The following is a 19,336-nucleotide window of genomic DNA, read 5'->3' as shown; positions in this document are numbered from 1 at the left end:
CACTCACTAGCCTATAGTGCCCTCCTCTGTCCTATTTTTTTTTTTTTTAAGATTTATTTATTTGAGATCAAGGGCACACATGCAAGGGTGAGTGTGGAGTTGCAGAGGGAAAGGGAGAGAGACTCAAGCAGACTTGGCACAGTGGTCAATCCCTTGACCCTGATTATCAGACCTGAGCGGAAACCAAGAGTCAGAACCTTCAATGGACTGTGCGACCCAGGTGCCCCAGTCCTATTTCTAAATGACCCATTCCTCCAGGAATTTTTTTGGTCTCACCACTTCCTCGAAGCCTTCCCAACCACTCTAGACATACCACACTCGGCCTTCTCTGAACACTGACTATTCAATACCTGAAGTACGTATTGAGTAATTGGGTAAATGAGGAAGTCATGGCCCAGCTGTACGGATACTACCTCCCAGACAAGATCACACATGCTGTGAAAGTAGTTTCCTACCTCTGTATCCTCCATTGCTCCTAGCAAAGGTCCTAAAACGTTCTCAACTAGGACCCCTGGAATGAAGTGGTCTAGCACCAGCCCCCATGTGCACACCAACCCCACCCTCCCCTCCTCACCTTGGCTCTTGCCTCGGTGCCAAGCTTCACCCCATGTCCACAGACCCTCTCCAATATCGGGCTAGCTGCTCCCTGATTGACCAAATTACTGAGAACTCTTAAGGCTGTAGTTCTCAAACAGGTGGGTGCACAGCTGTCTGGGATGGGCTGGTGGGCAAAGAGAGCATTATCTTCCTAATGCATCAATTTACTGAAAGACGGGACTACGTTTGACAGATACAGATAGAGCAGACATGGTTACAGTACGAAACTGAATGGACAATTTGCATAAATAAAACGTAAGATCCCCACCAAAGTCATTTCAGCTTGTCACTGGCAAGTCTGTACCCTCTGTGCCTCTATCTCATCTGTAACAAGAGGCTGCTAGTAGTACCTTCCTCAGTAGGCATCTTCATGGATTACAAGGCCAAGATCAATGGAACTTACATATGAAGACCACATGGCATAAATTAAGAGCTCAGAAAACATTCACTGCCATTATCAACATCATTTTCATTGGATTTTTATGCTGGTAATTTTATTTTCTTCCTTAGATACCCTCCTACCTAATCAATGTAATACAGGGGATAGGATATTAAGAACCTCTCTCCTTTCCATCCTTCCCACAATAGCTCACTGGTCTTCATAGCTTCCTGCATTTGCTGGTGAATCTTTTTTTTTTTTTTAGTAAATTCTACCTTGGGGCTTGAACTCAGTGGGCGAATATTTAGCTGCAAAAAGATGCTCCCCTGTCGGGACGGCTGGGTGCCACAATCCGTTAAGCGTCCCACTCTCGGTTTTGGCTCAGGTCATAATCTCAAGATCATGAGACCAAGCCCCATGCTGGACTCCACACTCAGCAGAGTCTGCATAAGATTCTCTCTCTCTCTCCCATCTGTGCGCCAGTAGCTCACTCTCTAAAAATAAATCAATCTTGGGACACCTGGGTGGCTCAGTCAGTTAAGCACCTGCCTTCAGCTCAGGTCATGATCCCAGGGTCCTGGGATCGAACCCCACATAGGGCTACTTGCTCACCGGGGAGCCTGCTTCTTCCTCTGCCCGCTACTCCCCCTTCACACACAGGTGCACACACGCACTCTCTGATAAACAAAAAAAATCTTTAAAAAAATAAAAATAAATCTTAAGGGAAAAAAAGATGCTTATGTATCTAATGGGGGAACAGAGGAAGGGAAAAAAGATCACTAAGGAACGTAGAAATTACTAAAAAGGTGTAAGAGAAACAAACCAAAAAAAGAGTATTTTTAGCCCCAGGGTTTTTTCTTTTAAACAGGTAACTGAAAGGCTAACCTAAGTACAAGTCGCCCTTCGGAAACCAGCCCATGTGGCAGGAGGTCACCAGGTGGGCTGAAGACAGGGCAACGGCACTCCCCAGCAAATACACAACTGCAGCCCAGGTACCTTGACGGCTCCAGGTTCTTTCTGCTCCAAGCGGCCTGACTCAATTCTCTGAAAGTTCTCCAGAAAAACGGCAGCAAGGATTTCCAAGCTTGGCCTGGAACAATCTGCAGGCTGAGTCCCATGGCACATGTGCCCACAGAACCCCCGGGGTCGCCCACCCTAGACACATAAGCTGCTGGCTTACACTGGCCAGGGCAGCCATAACCTCTTATGACATCAGCGAGAGAAGAACTCCCAGGCTAACCGGCCTCATCACTCGGACACGGGCGCCCCAGCCTCTCCCCTGCTGGGGAACATAAGCATCTCACTTCCCTCACAAGCCAATAAAGAGCTGGAGGCCGGTAATGACGCCGACCCTAACAGGCCTCAGGAGGACTGACATCAGCCAGAGCATGCGAATGTAACAGTACAACTCTTCACAAAAAGACTCTGATGTTAGTGTGTTTTAGATACAAGGGTAAAGAGAAATTATCCTCCTTCCTTTCCAGTGTAGACACTGCCACCTAATCCACATAGTCTTTGTCTTCCAAAAATTCCAAAGCTCAGGGGCATCTGGTTGGCTCAGTCGGTAGAGCATGGACTCTTGACCTCGGGGTATGGGTTCGAGCCAATGTTAGGTGTAGAGATCACTTAAAAATGCAATGTTTAAGAAAAAAAATCCAAACCTCACATCATTCCCAGTTTTCTTGGGCTCTCCTCCTCCTGAGGTCCCCAAGCTGTTAGAGGCAGGCAAGGACACTCCCTCCACCCCACCAGAGCGAGCTAGGGAGAGCATTTGAGGCAACTCTAGAAAAGGTTGCCTGGAGACCAGATGATCTTGAACTTTAGTTGCCCTGGCAACAGTATGGCCCTTTCTACTGAACCTGTAAGGTTTAGTCCCAGTCACCAAGGGCTAGCAGGGAATTTTCTGATTCAAAATGGAGACTCTTATGTAATCACTGATGCCACCTCTCCCCACAAAATAACGTTATAAATAGATACTTCCTGATGTGACAAAATTGGAAAGTCAGAGTTTCTACATTTAGAGATCAGAGCCTTAAAAAAGGTATTATATAAAACCTATACGAATTTAACTATAAAATGGTTCTCTCATGTATTCAGAACTGTAAATACAGACAACAGTTAAATATATATATATATATATATATATATATATATACATAAAATCAGTATATAACCTGAGCAGCTCTTTAAACAGATTCACCTGCTCAGGGAGGGTATACTCTACTGGTAGGTGTCTGAGCTACTGCTCCCTGGAACCTGAGCAAAGCAGTGAGTGCTCAAGAAGTGGGAGATCATCCTGCTAGCAGAGAGAGGTTGGAGCCTGGACCACAACATGGCTGATTCCACAGTTGACTGGCAGGAAGCACGATGAGGTCAGCATGATCCATCAGGAAACAACTAAGCAGGCCACCAGAGAAGAGGACGGCAGAACGAACTCTCACACACATTCTGCAAACTCTGCCCTCCTTCTCGTCATCACATTTCCTATTCAATAATGAACATGGGAAGTAGCACTTGGGCTCCCTCTGAATCCAACAGTGCTCTCTCAATCAGATGGAACCTTGTAAGTAAGATAACTGCTCATAACTTTTTTAATGTATACTAATGGCATTAAGAATGTAGTGTTTTTCTAAAAGATTTTATTTATTTGAGAGAGAGAGAGGACAGAAGTAGAGGGAGAGGGAGAAGCAGACTCCCACTGAGCAGGGAGCCCAATGAGAGGCTCGATCCCAGGACCCTGAGATCATGACCTGAGCCGAAGGCAGACACTGAACCGAATGAGCTACCCAGGCGCCCCAAGAATGCGGTATGTTTTATGTACTACAACAGAAAGATAACCAAAATGAATAAAACTTTTTTTATTAACATATAACCAAGATACATAATTAAGTGAAAAAAAGCAAGCTGTAGAATTATAGGAATCATATGATCCCATTTAGGAGAAAAATATATACATCACATACATACACTTATATATGCACTTATGTAGGCCCAAAAATTTCTAGAAGCACACACAAGTATTAGCAATGTAGCAAAGTAGCTAATACACAAGTATTAGCAATGGCTATGACCGGGGTGGGGAGGGACCTTTTAACTTGAACCTTACACATTTCTGTACTATTGAACTGTTTATCATGAGCACATACTGCTTAAATAATTTAAAGAATGACTTTTTAAACATTAAAATAACCAAACAAATACAATTTATGGGAATATCCTTTCAAGAGGCAACTGGCAAAATGTATGAGGAACCTTTAAAGATGGCTACGCCCTCGGGCCTTCTCAGAAGTAGAGTAACTACTGAGAAGAAATATATAGCACTGGGTTAAAAGCACAGACTTGGTAGCCAGACTAGCTGGTTCAAATTCTCCGCCACTGACTAAGTGAGTTACAGCAGGCAAATTAATTAACTCCTCTGCACCTCCACATCTTTCCCCCCACCCCAGTCCTGACCTCGTAGAGCGGACACGAGGATTAAGTGAATTCATTATATGTGCAGTGCCAAGCATAGTACATGGCCTACGGTAAGCACTCCATAAACATCAGTCCAAAATAGTACTAGGAGTTGTAGCTGATCCTAAGGAAACAGGCAGAATGTGGACCATTCCTTTAAATACATGGAAAATATAAGCAGGAAAAAATGAAAACCACTACTAAAACAAGGGCATAATTAACTAAATGTAAAAAACGATCCATCCATATAAACAAAAAGCATACAACTACTTTAAAGACATATTTTCATTAAATATTTAATGGCGTGGGAAAAAATGCTAGGCTTCAATATTCCATGAGAAAAGCGAAGTACGTAACTGCACATACGTACACTATGACCCCAATTCTCTTTAAAATTGTGGAGGCCGAGAAAAATCAAGGCCATCCCACCCTCAGGTTTAGCCATAGCTAAGTACAGCCATCTCAGACCCCTGTGCCCAAGGGCTGAACTTTCCTTACTTTACTTTAGTTCCAGGAAGCCCCACCCAACTTTAGTTCTAAAGACCCCCACCCTACTCTAGTTCCAGGAAGCCCCACCCTGCTTTGGTTCCCAGACCCCCAGTCTGCTTTAGTAACAGGAACCAATAAATATCCCTGCCTTAACTAAGCTCAGGGTCCAAGTCCCTACTCCACTGCATTGGGTATATTTGGGTCCAAGCTTAATAAGCATGTCACCTCGGGGTCCAAGTCCCTATTCCACTGTGTCTGGTATACTTGGGCCCAAGCTTAAGCTTGTCGAATAAACCCTCGTGTGATTGCATCGGTGCTTGGCTCCTTGGTGGTATCTCGGACACGAAAACTCAGGCACAACAAAATAAGTAGCAGGGGCGCCTGGGTGGCTCAGTCAGTCAAGCGTCTACCTTCGACTCAGATCATGATCCCAGGGTCCTGGGATCCAGCCCCACATCAGCCCACTGGAGCCTGCTTCTCCCTCTCCCACTCCCCCTGCTTGTGTGCTGGCTGTGTCAAATATATATATAAAAATCTTTAAAAAAAAATAAAAATAAAGTAAGTAGCAAAAAATCACTTAACATCACCATTTATCTACCCATTTTTTACATACTTAGTTTGCATTATTTTACCATTACAAAGAAAACTGCTTTGTAATAATTCCTACTTTAAAAGTCATCACATCCTCATAAAGGTCTCCCTGTGTTCTGGTGGGAGAGTTTCTCTAAGGCTAATTCCCAGAAGTGATTTCGGCTGGAATACATATTATGCATATCTTCACCTACACTAGATATCTCTGAATGGCATTTCAAAGTGGTTGTACTGATCTGAACTTCAACTGGCCGTCTGTAAGAGCTTACAATGCTTCACATCCTTTTTGACATTTTAGCGCCAAACTTATCAACATCTGCTCTCATAGTGCTGGGGCTGTCTTCTGCATTTCTTTGATTACTAGAGAGTTGAGATTTCTTCATTTGTGCATCACAGTTTTGATCAAGCCTCTTAGGTGATTTGTCTCTCCATCTTCCCAAAAGTTTATATACTTTTTCCTGACCGTATTCCTGTATATATTATCTAAAATAAAAAGACAATCATATAGAAAAAAAAAATCTCATTTATCGTATTAGAACATAGCCCTGGCCTTCACAAAGTGTTTTTATTCAGTGAGTTCGTGAGTAATTGGACAAGGCTAAGAATACCAAACAGAGAAAGGAAAAACTGGGAGAAGCAGGAAGCCAAACAAATCAGTTTGTCGCTGATAATTTATCTGTTTATGCCCATCCCCATTCTTCTGTTCCAAAAAGAATTCAATGCTCCTTATAGAAATAAATAAAACAAAGGAAAGCCAAATTAAAAAAAAAAAATCACTGAAAAAAAAGACAGCCATTCTATTCTACACTGCTGTGAACTATGAAAACCTCAGTTAGTGTGTCTGACCAACTACAAAAACTCTAGTGGGTCAATGTGCCTAATGCAGACCTTACAAGTAGTTTTCTATTAAAACGATAACCAAGAAATTAACAAAGTTCTAATTTAAAGAAGAGATTAAAAGCCAAGTGACAACCAAAAAGATAAAAACAAATTTTTCAAAGATGTCAGTAAGTTAGAGAACCCCATAATTCCCTGGGGAGAGCCAAAACGTGCGTTTTGAAATGAGTAACTCCATGGACAGAAGCAGCAGGTCCCGCACCCCAGTCTCCACCCCAGAGGACAGAACTAAATATAGGGTCCAGGGGAAACTCTGGGGACACCAGTTACCAAGAATCATCACAATTCCAGCTGACCAGGCTCCGTGTATTTACAGCAAACTTCATGACTCATACCACCTCATAAGCATAGTGTAACTATTTTTCTCAAAATTGCCTAACAAACTGGCCGGGAGGAGGACATCCAAGTCCCCTGAGGGTAAAATCCCTGAGCACTAATTACTGCCCACAGCACTCCGTGCCCCTGCCAATCTAATTTAAACATTAAGCTGTGTTAGCTTAGAGAAAACCTAAGGAACTCTAGAACCCAGCCACTGGCCTCTTCGTTAAAATTTATACTGATCAGATTCACAGCCCTTGGTATACCACGGTATGGTCTCAGCCTCTTTTGACGATGTCTGCCAAACCGGGGTGTGATCTTCTACTGTGACTATCTTTGAGCCATTTCAAGGACATTTGCCAGAACATCTAAGTATACCTTCACCTCAAATCTAATCAGAAGTATGCATTTCATGAATAATTCAAATACAATCACTTTTCACAAATTTTTTTCTTAATATTCTCCACCCTATTTAATGCTTATGCAACATTTATTATATGCCACATCTTTGTTTCTTCAAGTGTGCCATTCTATTTGGACCTCAGCTCAACTTCATTAGGAACGTTCTCTTATTATTCCTATTCTACAGATGAGGAAAAAGGTTTGAAGAAGGACTAAGAGGAAGACAAAGGTTATGTCTGTCTTGTTCTCTACTGTACTTCCCTGCACCTCAAACTCTACCCAGCACATGGGTGTGCTCTTTTATTTGTTGAATGAATGAACAAATGAAGGAAGTTGCCAAGACCAAGGAACTGGGATTCCAACCAAGTCCGTATGACTCCAGAACCCAAGCTTTTAACCATTGTCTTCAGTCCTTTGAGGCTGCTAAAATAAAACAGCGCAGACCGGATCGCTTCTAAACAGAAATGTGTTTCTCACACATCTGGAGGACGGAAGCCCAAGATCTAGACGCCAACAAGGTCAGGTTCTGGTGAAGGGACTGCTCCCTGGTTTACAGATGGTGCCTCTGCACTATGTGCTCACTGAGTGGACAGGGCAAGGGAGCTCTCTGGGGCTTCTCTCCAAGGGCGTTAATCTCACTCAAAAGGGCTCCATCCTCATGACCCATCACCTCCCAAAGGCCCACTGATACCATCACATTGGGCATTACAGTTTCAACATAGGAATTTTGGGAGGACACAAACATCCAGCCTAAAGCAACCACAATGCAAAACCCACAAGCTTTGTTTAAAGGGTAACTTTTCATTTTGACAGAATTTCAAACTTGTAGAAGAGTTGCAAGAATGGTACAAGGAACTCTCATATGCAATTTACCCAAATTCACTTATTGTGACAGGGTACCCCACTACAAACCTTCTAAAAACCCAAGGGATTGAGCCAATCAGCATATGCCCAAACTCTGTTCTTGCGTGCACCAGAGCCTGCCTCGTCTTATACCAAATCCCCTTCTCCTCTGCTGTCCTTCCTATCCCTCCCAGCCCCAAGTCTCTATCCCCTAGTCCTCACGGCATCCTCATATCCCTAGATCCAATCTTGCCAACATTTCCCAGCCTCTCTCCAGATCCCACATGCCCAGCACTGCCCCAAAGAACCTGCTCCCGTCCTGCTCCTCTGTCCTAAGCCTGCAGGCATGCTAACAAAGCACTGTCCACAAAGCAGACTACAAGAAGGAATTCAAGGGGATCCCTTTGAGGAATTCATTATAAAGAATGCTAAAATAGGGTGCCTGGGTGGCTCAGTGGGTTAAAGCCTCTGCCTTCAGCTCAGGTCATGATCCCAGGCTCCTGGAATTGAGCCCCACATCAGGCTCTCTGCTCAGCAGCAAGCCTGCTTCCTCCTCTCTCTCTGCCTGCCTCTCTGCCTACTTGTGATCTCTATCAAATGGATAAAGTCTTTAAAAAAAAATTTAAAAAAAAAGAATGCTAAAATAAATACATACATAGTAAAGATCAAAGACTGTGTCAAAGTAAAATCCCTGAAATACTAAAAATAGGCAAAACAGAAAAAAAAAGACACCAAATAAGCAAAGTACTTAAATAGGATTCCATGTCCAACTAGTGAAATTACAGAAATGCGATACATACTCACTGTGTGTACACACACACGCACACACACCTCTGACACAATCTACTTCAAGAGAATATAACCCAGAAAAATAATTCCAGGTATAGAAAGAGCTGTCATGATATTTATTCGTGGCATTATTTTTAATAGAGAAATTTTACTTATAATTTCTTGTCCGACAATTGTTATTTGGGTATATTTAGACAATGCAATATTCTGCAGCTATCGAAAACTGTTTATAAAAATCATATAATAATATAGTAAAATGCTGGGGCCACCAGGTGGCTCAGTCAGTTAAGCATCCGACCCTTGGTTTCGGCTCAGATCATGATCTCAGGGTCGTGAGCTCGAGCCCTGCACTGGGCTGCACTGGGTGTGGAGATTAAGATTCCCTCTCTCCCTTTCCCTTTCCCTCTGCCCCTGCCCCGCTCGCTCACTCACTCACTAAAAAACTAATAATAACAATATAGTAAAATGTTTATGAAGTTTCATGGGGAAAGGATTACAAGTTTACATCTTTAATGTGATGACCAGTGACGTTTTGTTTTGTTTTGTTTTTTTAACACTCAGAACACACACTATAAGAGTACATACTAAAATGTTAACAATGGCTATTCCTAGGTGCAAAGACTGTACTTGGTCCTTGTTTTCATTTACTGTAACTCTACTGTAGTAGCCAATGTTTTCTACCCTTAACCTGTATTCCTAATGTAAGCCAGAGGATATGAATTCAGACAAACTGGATCACTGAACAACCTGCCCTAAACTTAGAATTCCTATTCCCCTAAGGATAGCAACAACTTTGACCTTCCTTTTGGGAACCCTCTTCCCAGCTTTTAATGGGCCCAGGGAATGCTTTGACCAATGCACTGTGGTAAGACATCAAGATTTCACTGAGAGTACCCAGTCAATTCTCAAAAGGCAATTTTCAGGGGCGCCTGGGTGGCTCGGCTCATGTCATGATCTCAGGGTCCTGGGATCGAGCCCCACATCGGGCTCTCTGCTTGGCAGGGAGCCTGCTTCCCCCTCTCTCTCTGCTTGCTTCTCTGCCTACTCATGATCTCTCTCTCTGTCAAATAAAAAAATAAAATCTTAAAAAAATTTTTTCTTAAAAAAAAAAGGCAATTTTCAATAATCAGTAATACTTTTTAAGTTATACTTTTCTATTATCCATTCTGTGCCGCCCACCCACTGCTACTGTTTTAGTGATTTCTGGCCTGTTGATGGCTATCATGACACAGCAATGGTAGAGAAGCCATACTGCTATGGGAGGGAAGTGATACCACCTAGCACAGTGATCCCACCTACCCAGATACCTGGGAGGCCTAAGACAAAGAAGGGGCAATGGTTTACGGCTTGAGGGCCCCAGATGGGTTAAACAGCATCCACTGTGGTTGCAGGGCTTGCAGCCCACCCAGGTGCAGGCCCTCTGTTACACAGAACTGAGCACCAACCACCAGGACGGAGGAAATGAAATCTATGCAAAAGCAGGACGCTTTCTAACAGGATTTTACTAGATTATCAAAACAATATATTGACAGTACTGCTGAGATACACAACAAAAACAATTCACCTGATTTTAATTTTTTTTTTTAATTTATTTGACAGAGAAAGATCACAAGTAGGCAGAGAGGCAGGCAGAGAAAGAGAGAGGAGGAAGCAGGTTCTCCGCTGAGCAGAGAGCCCGATGCGGGACTCGATCCCAGGACCCCGAGATCATGACCTGAGCCGAAGGCAGTGGCCTAACCCACTGAGCCACCCAGGCGCCCCAATTCACCTGATTTTAAAAGACAAAGATACGATGCTTGGAGATGCTTCCCAAAAGAAGCCATCACTGGTGTATTCAACATGAATTTTAGGGGCATGGGACGGGCCTTTGGTGGTACAGTGAAGAGCATCAAGCGCCACAGAAGAAATTACTCCTGTTTAAGTTCACTTTCAGAATTTCAGATTCTGTTAAAGAGAAAGTCTCAACTGGGTAATAGCATTATCTTTATCTTCTCCTGAACACTTGCTCATCTCCCTTCTAAATAAAGAAAAAACAAGCTCCAGTCTCAGAACCTTCCATGAACAACAGTCCCTAGAGAGGAAATAGTATGTTATTACATTTGTTGCGAGGCAGAAGATTCTTGCTGGTTAGAAAGAGCTCTAGAGTAAACCAGCCAGGCTTTACCAGCCAGAGCTGCTACTTAGTAACTGTGTGTAACCAATCACTTCTCCTCCCTGTGCCTCGGTGTCCTCACCTGCAAAATGAGGCTGGGAAACAGCAATTAACACATGGAGGGGGTGAGAGAGGATTTTTTTCCTTTTAAGATTTTATTTTTAGGGGCGCCTGGGTGGCTCAGTGGGTTACACATCTGCCTTCGGTTTAGGTCATGATCCTGGGTCCTGGGATTGAGCCCCACATCAGGTTCCCTGCTCGGTGGGAAGCCTGCTTCTCCCTCTCCCACTCCTCCTGCTTGTGTTCCCTCTCTCACTGTGTCTCTCTCTGTCAAATAAATAAATAAAAAATCTTTAAAAAAAATTTTAAGCAATCTCTACACCCAACGTGGGGCTTGAACCTACAACCCCAAGATCAAGAGTTGAATGCTCTACCGACTGAGCCAGCCAGACACACTGCTGGTGTAAGGACTAAATGAACTAATTCATATAGAGTCCTCTGATGGTATATAATAAACACCAATTACTATTATCATGTGTCTGTATTTTCTGTCCTGGGAAATTTCTACCTGTGATACTGGTTCTCCATTTACAGTGATAACAAAAAGTTGTCCTCCTGAACAACCTAATTAATATAGATTTAAAAAAAAAAGAAAGGTGAGGCCTGTTAGGTAACTGAGCCTCAATGCAAGATCAACTCACCAGGGCTGGGCCACACCACACGGAAATGAACGCTTTTCCTACTGTCTGAAAGCCTGGTTTTTCTCCAACACGGGGACCTGTCACTTTTTAACAACAGCCCAAGATCCCTTTGTGCCCTTGTTCGTAGCAGGATAAGCTCTAACTCATTAGGTGTGAACTCCCCTCTGGTGCTTCCTTTCCCTACAATCTTGCTTTCCACCCCAGTTTCCAATCTCCAGCACCAACAAAAGGGGAGCTGAGTGTTCTTACCACCCACTGGTACCCCAGTGGAAAACACTCAGGGCAGGAGCCCCACTGACCTTCAGGGCTTTGAAGATGACCCCCGGGTGCCGGGGAGAACGGGTGGTGTTGTTCTCTAGCTGCTGCTCCAAAGCCCGCCGCAGTCCAGAGAAGTCAGTGGGAGGGTTGTAAGTCCTCGTTCCCTTGTAGTGAATGGAACTGAAGGCTTCAGGGAAGCGGCCCAGCTTCCGGAACCGGTCCTGGATAAGCTTTTCTGGTACCTCTGAGGGGTGATCTGGACAAGGAAACGGGTACAGGAACATGACCTTTCTTGAAAAAAAAAAAAATCTGTCTTGCATTATAAAAGTAATACACAGTCTGACTCTATATAATAAAGTACATAAACAGGCACCACTAATCTATGCTGTTAGAATTCAGGTTACCGTTAACCAGAAGGGAGCATGAGCAGGGCTTCCCCAGGAAGTGGGTGCTGGCATGTCATGTCAGGTTCTGCTACTGCTTTCACAGACTATAAAATTCATCACATTAATACACTTGTGATATGATGTGCACTCTTCTATATGTACACTGTACTTCAAGGGAAAGTCTTTTTTAATCTGCTCATTGTAAAAAAATGCAAACAGGTCAAAGCATTAAAAAAAAAAAAAAGATTTTCTCTACCCCACCCCCCGCACTAAGGAACATTTCAAATAAACAACCACTTCGAACATGCTGGTCTTCTGATGGTGAAGCTATATATAAGCTCCCAATGTATCTGAGGGTAGTTTTACCAATCTTTATGCAGAAATTTGTGGAGTGGTAGTACGGATGATTTCAATAAATATCCTGGAGAGAAATGTTAGAAGGGCTTTTTAATTTCCTTTAGTATTTTAACAACAACCACAAAATCACTCCAATTAATACTGGAGATACGCCCTGCTCAAATTTGAAAGTGCAGTCATCAAAAAGAAGTGCCCAAAATTCTGTAGTTCATCCCTAAATCCATCTCCTCCTGATCTTTTCCTGTGGCAGTGACTTTAGGTCCCAGGGTATCCCAGGATCAATCACCAAGGAGTGACTCCTCCCAATACCACCCAGGTACCAGCTTGGCCACCCTCCATCCCTCCCCAACATCATCTCACAGCTGGTCTCTGAACATACAATCACTGCTCCCTAGTGATTATGGGTTCTATGTTCTCCTCATTTATGAAACAGAGAATTCATTTGCCTACTAACTCCCACCTGGAATCCTCTGTCCAGAAAAAGAACAGGATCAAATAAAATCAGAAAGCAGGACACCTGGATGGCTCGGTCCATTGAACATCGGACTCTTGATTTCAGCTCAGATCATGATCTCATCAGGGATGAGATCCGCCCCACATGGAGCTCCGCCTGCTTAAGATTCTCTCTCTTCCTCTCTCTGCCCCTCCTCACTGCTCACTCACTCTCCTTCTCCCCCAAAAGAAGAAATTAAACAGGAGCGCCTGAGTGGCTCAGTGGGTTAAAGCTTCTGCCTTCAGCTCAGGTCATGATCCCAAGGTCCTGAGATCGAGCCCCGAATCGGGCTCTCTGCTCAGTCGGGAGCCTACTTCCTCCTCTCTCTCTGCCTGCCCCTCTGCCTACTTGTGATCTCTCTCTGTCAAGTAAATAAATAAAATTTTTTAATTAAATAATTAATTTAAACAATATAAAATCAGAAAGTCTGAAACAGAAAACTCAAATTATCAATTTGCCCACAATTCTGGCACCTCTTCTCCTTCCCTGCGTAAACTGGCTGCCTTGGTTCCATCTTCGAGTTTCAAGAAGTAGCAACAGTATTCCAGAAAGAGCTCTGAATTTAGGAGTTAGGAAACCTTATTTTGAGCCCCAATTTTGCAACTATCTGGAAAACTTCTGGTTACATAACTCAAGCTCTCTGAGTGCAGCTTCTTCATCTGTAAAATGGGGCTGCGGTTAACTGGACCGAATAACAAGAATACAGTAAGTTAGCATTTATTTTTTTAAAAACCACCTATCACAGTATATGGTATATAGCACAAAAAAAAAAAAAAAGAAGAAGAAGAAGAAGAAAAGAAAAAAGTTATTTATGACGGGCTCATTATTTCAAAATTCTGAACTAGAAATTAAACCTTCCCCTTACCAAGGTTGTAAAAATCCAAAGTGGCATAAAAATGCAGATCACAGAGGGCACCTGGGGGCTCAGTTGGTTAAGCATCTGCCTTCAGCTCAAGTCATGATCCCAGGGTCTTGGGATTGCGTCCCACAACAGACTCCCTGCTCAGGAGGGAATCAGCTTCTCCCTCTCCCTCTGCCCCGCTCCTGCCTGTGGTCTCACATGCCCTCTCTGTCTCCCATTCTCTCACTCTGAAATAAATAAAATCTTGAAAAAAAAAATGTAGATCACGGAAGGCATCCTCAAGTCAGTACTTCCAACCTTCTCCCCTTACCTCAGAGTCACCTGCTAAGGAGACTCTGCTGGAACATTTAATTTCTCATCCTCCCACGAGAGCCTGGTCTTTCTGATTCTAACTCTTTAATATGGCCCTGGTCTGTCCACTTCCCTTCTGTGTCACTGGCCCAGCTCAGCCCCCATCACTTCTCGTCTAGTGCCATGGTGAATGTCCCAGCTGGTCTCCCTGCCTCCAGGCATGCCTCTGTGGTTCAGCCAGCAACAGGCTGCCGTGCGATCTTTGGAAAATACAGATCCGCTCGTTTAACTCCATGCTTAAAATGCTTCAGGGGCTTCGTCCTATGTGAGAACTGAGTCAAGGCAACCCACAATCTGACCCCCAAGTATCTCCAGCATTCCCTCCCTTACAATGCGTGCTTCAGACACAGCGAGAACCAACAAACCAGAGCGTCAAGCACTTATCCAGGCTCTTTAGACACAGCAGTGAGTAAGATGGGCAAGGTTCCTGCCTTCGTGAGTTCCGGCTGTAATTGAAGAGAAACAAACACAAGCAAGCGAGCACACACAGGAGGACCGCGGACAGTGACAGCGGTCCTGATGCAAACGAACAGAGCCATGCAGAGAGTGTAAACTCAAGGGCAGGAAGGACCACCCTACGGGGAATGATCAGCCAAGGCTCCAAGGGGGACAGAGCAGCATAGGCCAAGGTGGCAACACAGAAAAGGCTGGCGCCATGGCTACCGGACAGGAGTGTACGCAGAGGTGGTGCGCGCCCGCATACGGTGGGGGCACGCGGGGCAATGGGAGGGGAGGAAGCAGGTAACAAGGGAAGGAGGTCAGAGACACAGACAGGACTCAGAGTGGGGACATCATAATGAGTTTGCGGGGAAAGGCACGGACAGCGTACAAGCAGGAGTCCAGCATGATCTAAACGATAAAGCGAGCTTCTGAGTGGAGCACCTGGCTGCTGTGCGGGGCTCGCACGGAGGGGCTGGAAGCGAGTTCCAGAGGCTCTGGCAGGACCACCTGTGGGTTCCTAGACACAACCTGCTCCCCACAAGCCACCAGGGGTTTGCTCCTTCCAGAGCATCCTTCCTCTCTGGCCCTATCAAGCCACATGTCTAGGTTCAAGTCCCACCTCCTGTTTCCCACACCCCCTCAGGAGGTGTGGAGAGTCCCTCTTCTGCACTCCCACAGCTCCTGGACCCACATCCACTCCAGAAGAGAACCCGTGAGGTCTTCCCAACGAGACAGGGAACTATTCGAGGGTGAGAACTGCTTTTTTCTCGGCCCTGTGCCCCAGGACTCAGCACATGGCATTATGCCACTTAAGAAACCTGATTGACTGGGAACCTGGGTGGCTCGGTCTGTTAAGTGACTGCCTTCAGCTCAGGTCATGATCCCAGAGTCCCGAGATCAAGGCCCCTGTCAGGCTTCCCAGCTTAGCAGGAAGTCAGCTTCTCTCTCTCCCTCTGCTCCTCCCTCTGCTCATGCTCTCTCTCTTGCCCACTCTCTCAAATAAATAGGTAAAATCTTAGAAAAGAAAAAAAAAAAAAAGAAAGAAAAAAACTTTGTTAACTGATGGGACGCCCAGGTGGCTCAGTCAGTTAAGCATCTGACTCTTGATTTCGGCTCAGGTCATGATCTCAGGGTTGTGAGATCGAGGCTCATGTGGGGCTCCACACTGAGTGTGGTGCCTGCTTCAGATTCTCTCTCTCTCTGTCCTCCCCACATTATCCTTAAAAAAAAGAAAAAAGGAAGAAACTACATTGACTGAATGAACAGGTAAATGGGACCACTGTGTTAGGAGCTAACACTACTGTCCCCACTGGTGTCCAATCACTGTTGCTGCACTGTGCACTGCTCCCTCATCCTCCCTCAGGTCACAATTTTGCTTCCTACTTCTCTCAGGGATTAGAAACAGTAAGACAATTAATTACGCAACCGTGTCCACACATTCTGCTTTCCCCCCTGTGCTTACGGAGAGACTGTCCATGCTTCTGACACCAACACACCCACATGGGCCTCACCCCAACGGTTCTGCTCTCTTCTAGCCACATTGTTCCCTTCCCTTTGCACTAGCACACAACCATCTACAATACCTCACAGCTTCCATTTAAAGAAGGGGGGTGGAAAAACCCTGCCCACCACCCCTGGGAAACAGGTCCTCTCCGGATCACCAAGGCTCTCCACACTGCCTAAACCAGTCATTAATCCTCAATCCTCAATCCCCATCTTGACCGGATTTTGACACCTGTTGCTCACACCACCCTTCTTCAAACACTCCCTCAGGTCTTGCCCAGGCAGAAACTTTGCTGGGCCATCCCCCTCCTCCACCAAGTTACTACTGCAGCCCAAGGGCTGCCTCCTTGTACCCAGAAAGGTCAATCCATGACAGTCCCCTGTCTACTCACCAGAGCCCAGCAGCTGAGTGTGCACAGTCTCATGGAAAATGATAACAGCAGGGCCCAGGGTGGACAAGGGGACATCCAGCCCACAGCGGGCAGTGGTAGCCTTGAGCTCCTTGGTGAAGTGCTTCAGGTAAGCTTCTGAGGCGTCCCCAAGGAACTTGAAGAGGTCATTATGCAGCCGGTCTGCGTGAGTTCGATAGATGACGAGGTCTGAGATGGCCAGGACCTTAAGCAGCAGCCGTGTTCTCTGGCTGAGATTCACTGTCGCCCCCAAGAGCCCTTCTGTGTCTATCACTGCTACTTTGTGGACCGGGTCATAGGCTGCCCACACCCCCACGGTGCAGGACTCCTGGGCAGGCGAAGTTTTAAAGACTTCACGGCCATAAAAGAAAGTGTGGTTGAGAGTATGAGACTTTCCATCACCAGTATTTCCAAAAATGGAAACCACCTTCAAATGCTGATCAGGTTTACAGTCCAATTTCCTAATAAAGTCCTCTTCATTCGTTACCTTCAAAAAAAAAAGAAGAAGAAGAAAAAGAAAAGAAAAGAAAGAAATATAAACTGCATAACAGAAAACTTGCAAGAAAACTTCCCAAGGTCAAGATCCTTGACTGAACTGTCAAGGTGGCAAAGGAAAGAAGCTCCAGGATGGAGGCTCCCACCCAGCCTTATCCCCAGCAAACAGCTAAGAGGAACTTGCAAAGCTTTAGGCAGTACAATTTAGTGCTCAGGAAAGAGCTACAACTATAAAACTCTTAGAATATGACAAAGGAGGGGGCGCCTGAGTGGCTCAGTTGGTTAAGCAACTGCCTTTGGCTCAGGTCATGATCCCAGAGTCCTGGGATCCAGCCCCACACTGGGCTCCCTGCTTGGCAGGGAAGCTGCTTCTCCCTCTGCTGCTGCCCCCCCCTCCCCCACCACTTGTGCGCATGCCCGCCCTCTCTCTCTCTCTCTCTCTCTCTCTCTCATTCTTGCTCTATCTCAAATAAATAAATCTTTTTTTAAAAAGTTGACATAGGCATGGGGCACCTGGGTGGCTCAGTCAGTTAAGCATCTGCCTTCAGCTCAGGTCATGATCTCAGGGTCCTGGGATTGAGTCCCTCGTCAGGCTCCCTGCTCAGTGGGGAGTCTCCTTCTCTTCCTCCCTCTGGCCCTTCCCCCCATCATGTCCGCTCTCTTGCTCTCAAATAAATCAATAAAATCTTAAAAAAAAAAAGAATAAAGAAAGAACAAAGAAAACAATAATACAGGAGCAAATCTATGTGACCTTGGACTAGGCAAAGGCTTCTCAGATATGACACCAAAAGCAATACAACAAAAGAAATAGACAAAATAGACTTCACCAAAATTAAAAACTTGTATCCTACAAAATATACCATCAGAACAGTGAAAAGAAAGCCCAAAGAATGGGAGAAAATGTCTGCAAATCATTTATCTGATAAGGGACTAGTACTCCAGAGTATGTAAAGAACTCTTTTAACTCTACAAGAAAGAAAAAAAAAAAACCATTAAATATTAAGCCAAAAATTTGAATGGACATTTTCCCAAAGATTTACAAATGGTCAATCAGCACATGAAAAAACACTCACCACCACAGTCATTAAGGAAATGTGAACAAAAACCACAATGAGGTCTCACTTCACACCCACTAGAATGGCTAGGCCAAAAGGATCACAACAACAAAAATCTTCACATAGCTGTAGGGCGCGCCTGGCTGGCTCAGTCCGTGAAGCATGTGACTCTTGATCTCAGAGTTGTGGGCTGGAGCCCTGAGTTGGATGTAGAGATTACTTAAATAAGCTTTTTTAAAAAATAAATAGGATGGGGTGCCTGGGTGGCTCAGTGGGTTTAAAGCCTCTGCCTTCAGCTCTGGTCATGATCCCAGGGTCCTGGGATCAAACCCCACATCGGGCTCTCTGCTCAGCAGGGAGGCTGCTTCCTCCTCTCTCTCTGCCTGCCTGTCTGCCTACTGTGATCTCTGTCTGTCAAATAAATAAATAAATAAATAAAATCTTCAAAAACTAAAATAAAATTAAAAAATAGGGGCGCCTGGGTGGCTCAGTGGGTTAAAGCCTCTGCCTTTAGCTCAGGTCATGATTTCGGGGTCCTGGGATTGAGCCCTACATTGGGCTCTCTGCTCAGCGGGGAGCCTGCTTCCTCCTCTCTCTCTGTCTGCCTCCCTGCCTACTTGTGATCTCTCTCTCTCTCTGTCAAATAAATAAATAGAATCTTAAAAAATAAAAATTAAAAAAATAAAAATAAAAAATAAATAGGAGCCCCTGGGTAAGTTCAGTCAGTGAAGCACCTGCCTATGGCTCAGATCATCCCTGGGGCTGAGCCTGTGGCAGACTCCTTGCTCAGAGGGGACTCTGCTTCTCGCTCCCACTTCACCCTCCCCCACGCTTGTGCTCACACACGCTCCCTGGAGCTCTCTCTAAAAAATAAAATAAAATTTTTAAAAATAAATTAATAATAAAAAGGCTAAAACCTGTTTTAAATGATAATGACAAATGTTAGCGAGAGTATGGAGAAACTGCCATCATGATCACGCACTCCTGAGAATATATACAATGGCACAGCCATTCTGGAAACAGTATGGCAGTTTCTCAAAAAGTTCAGCACAGAGTTACCATGTATCTCAGTAATTCCCCTCCTAGGTGTGTATCCAAGACAAATGAAAAAATG

General features: G+C 44.8%; 1 protein-coding gene across 4 annotated transcripts in view; it reads right to left on the bottom strand.

Moving 5' to 3' along the window:
- Window positions 1-19,336, bottom strand: part of ZFYVE1 (zinc finger FYVE-type containing 1) — a 58,464-nt gene that overhangs the window by 12,614 nt on the left and 26,514 nt on the right. For 2 of the 4 annotated variants that reach the window (XM_047736065.1, XM_047736066.1), the window contains exons 3-4: window positions 16,655-17,159; window positions 11,911-12,125 (exon numbers count right to left, since the gene is read on the bottom strand). In XM_047736065.1, coding sequence (XP_047592021.1) covers window positions 11,911-12,125; window positions 16,655-17,159 — 720 coding nt within the window. Of the gene's footprint in view, window positions 1-1,972; window positions 2,171-2,637; window positions 2,759-11,910; window positions 12,126-16,654; window positions 17,160-19,336 lie in introns of those variants that run through there. The other 2 variants (XM_047736068.1, XM_047736067.1) reach the window with 2 other exon arrangements.

Source organism: Lutra lutra, chromosome 7 (genome assembly GCF_902655055.1).
Source record: "Lutra lutra chromosome 7, mLutLut1.2, whole genome shotgun sequence".
NCBI lineage: Eukaryota > Metazoa > Chordata > Mammalia > Carnivora > Mustelidae > Lutra > Lutra lutra.
The sequence above is the reverse complement of the archived record's forward strand: the minus strand, read 5'-3'. Positions and strand labels throughout refer to the sequence as shown.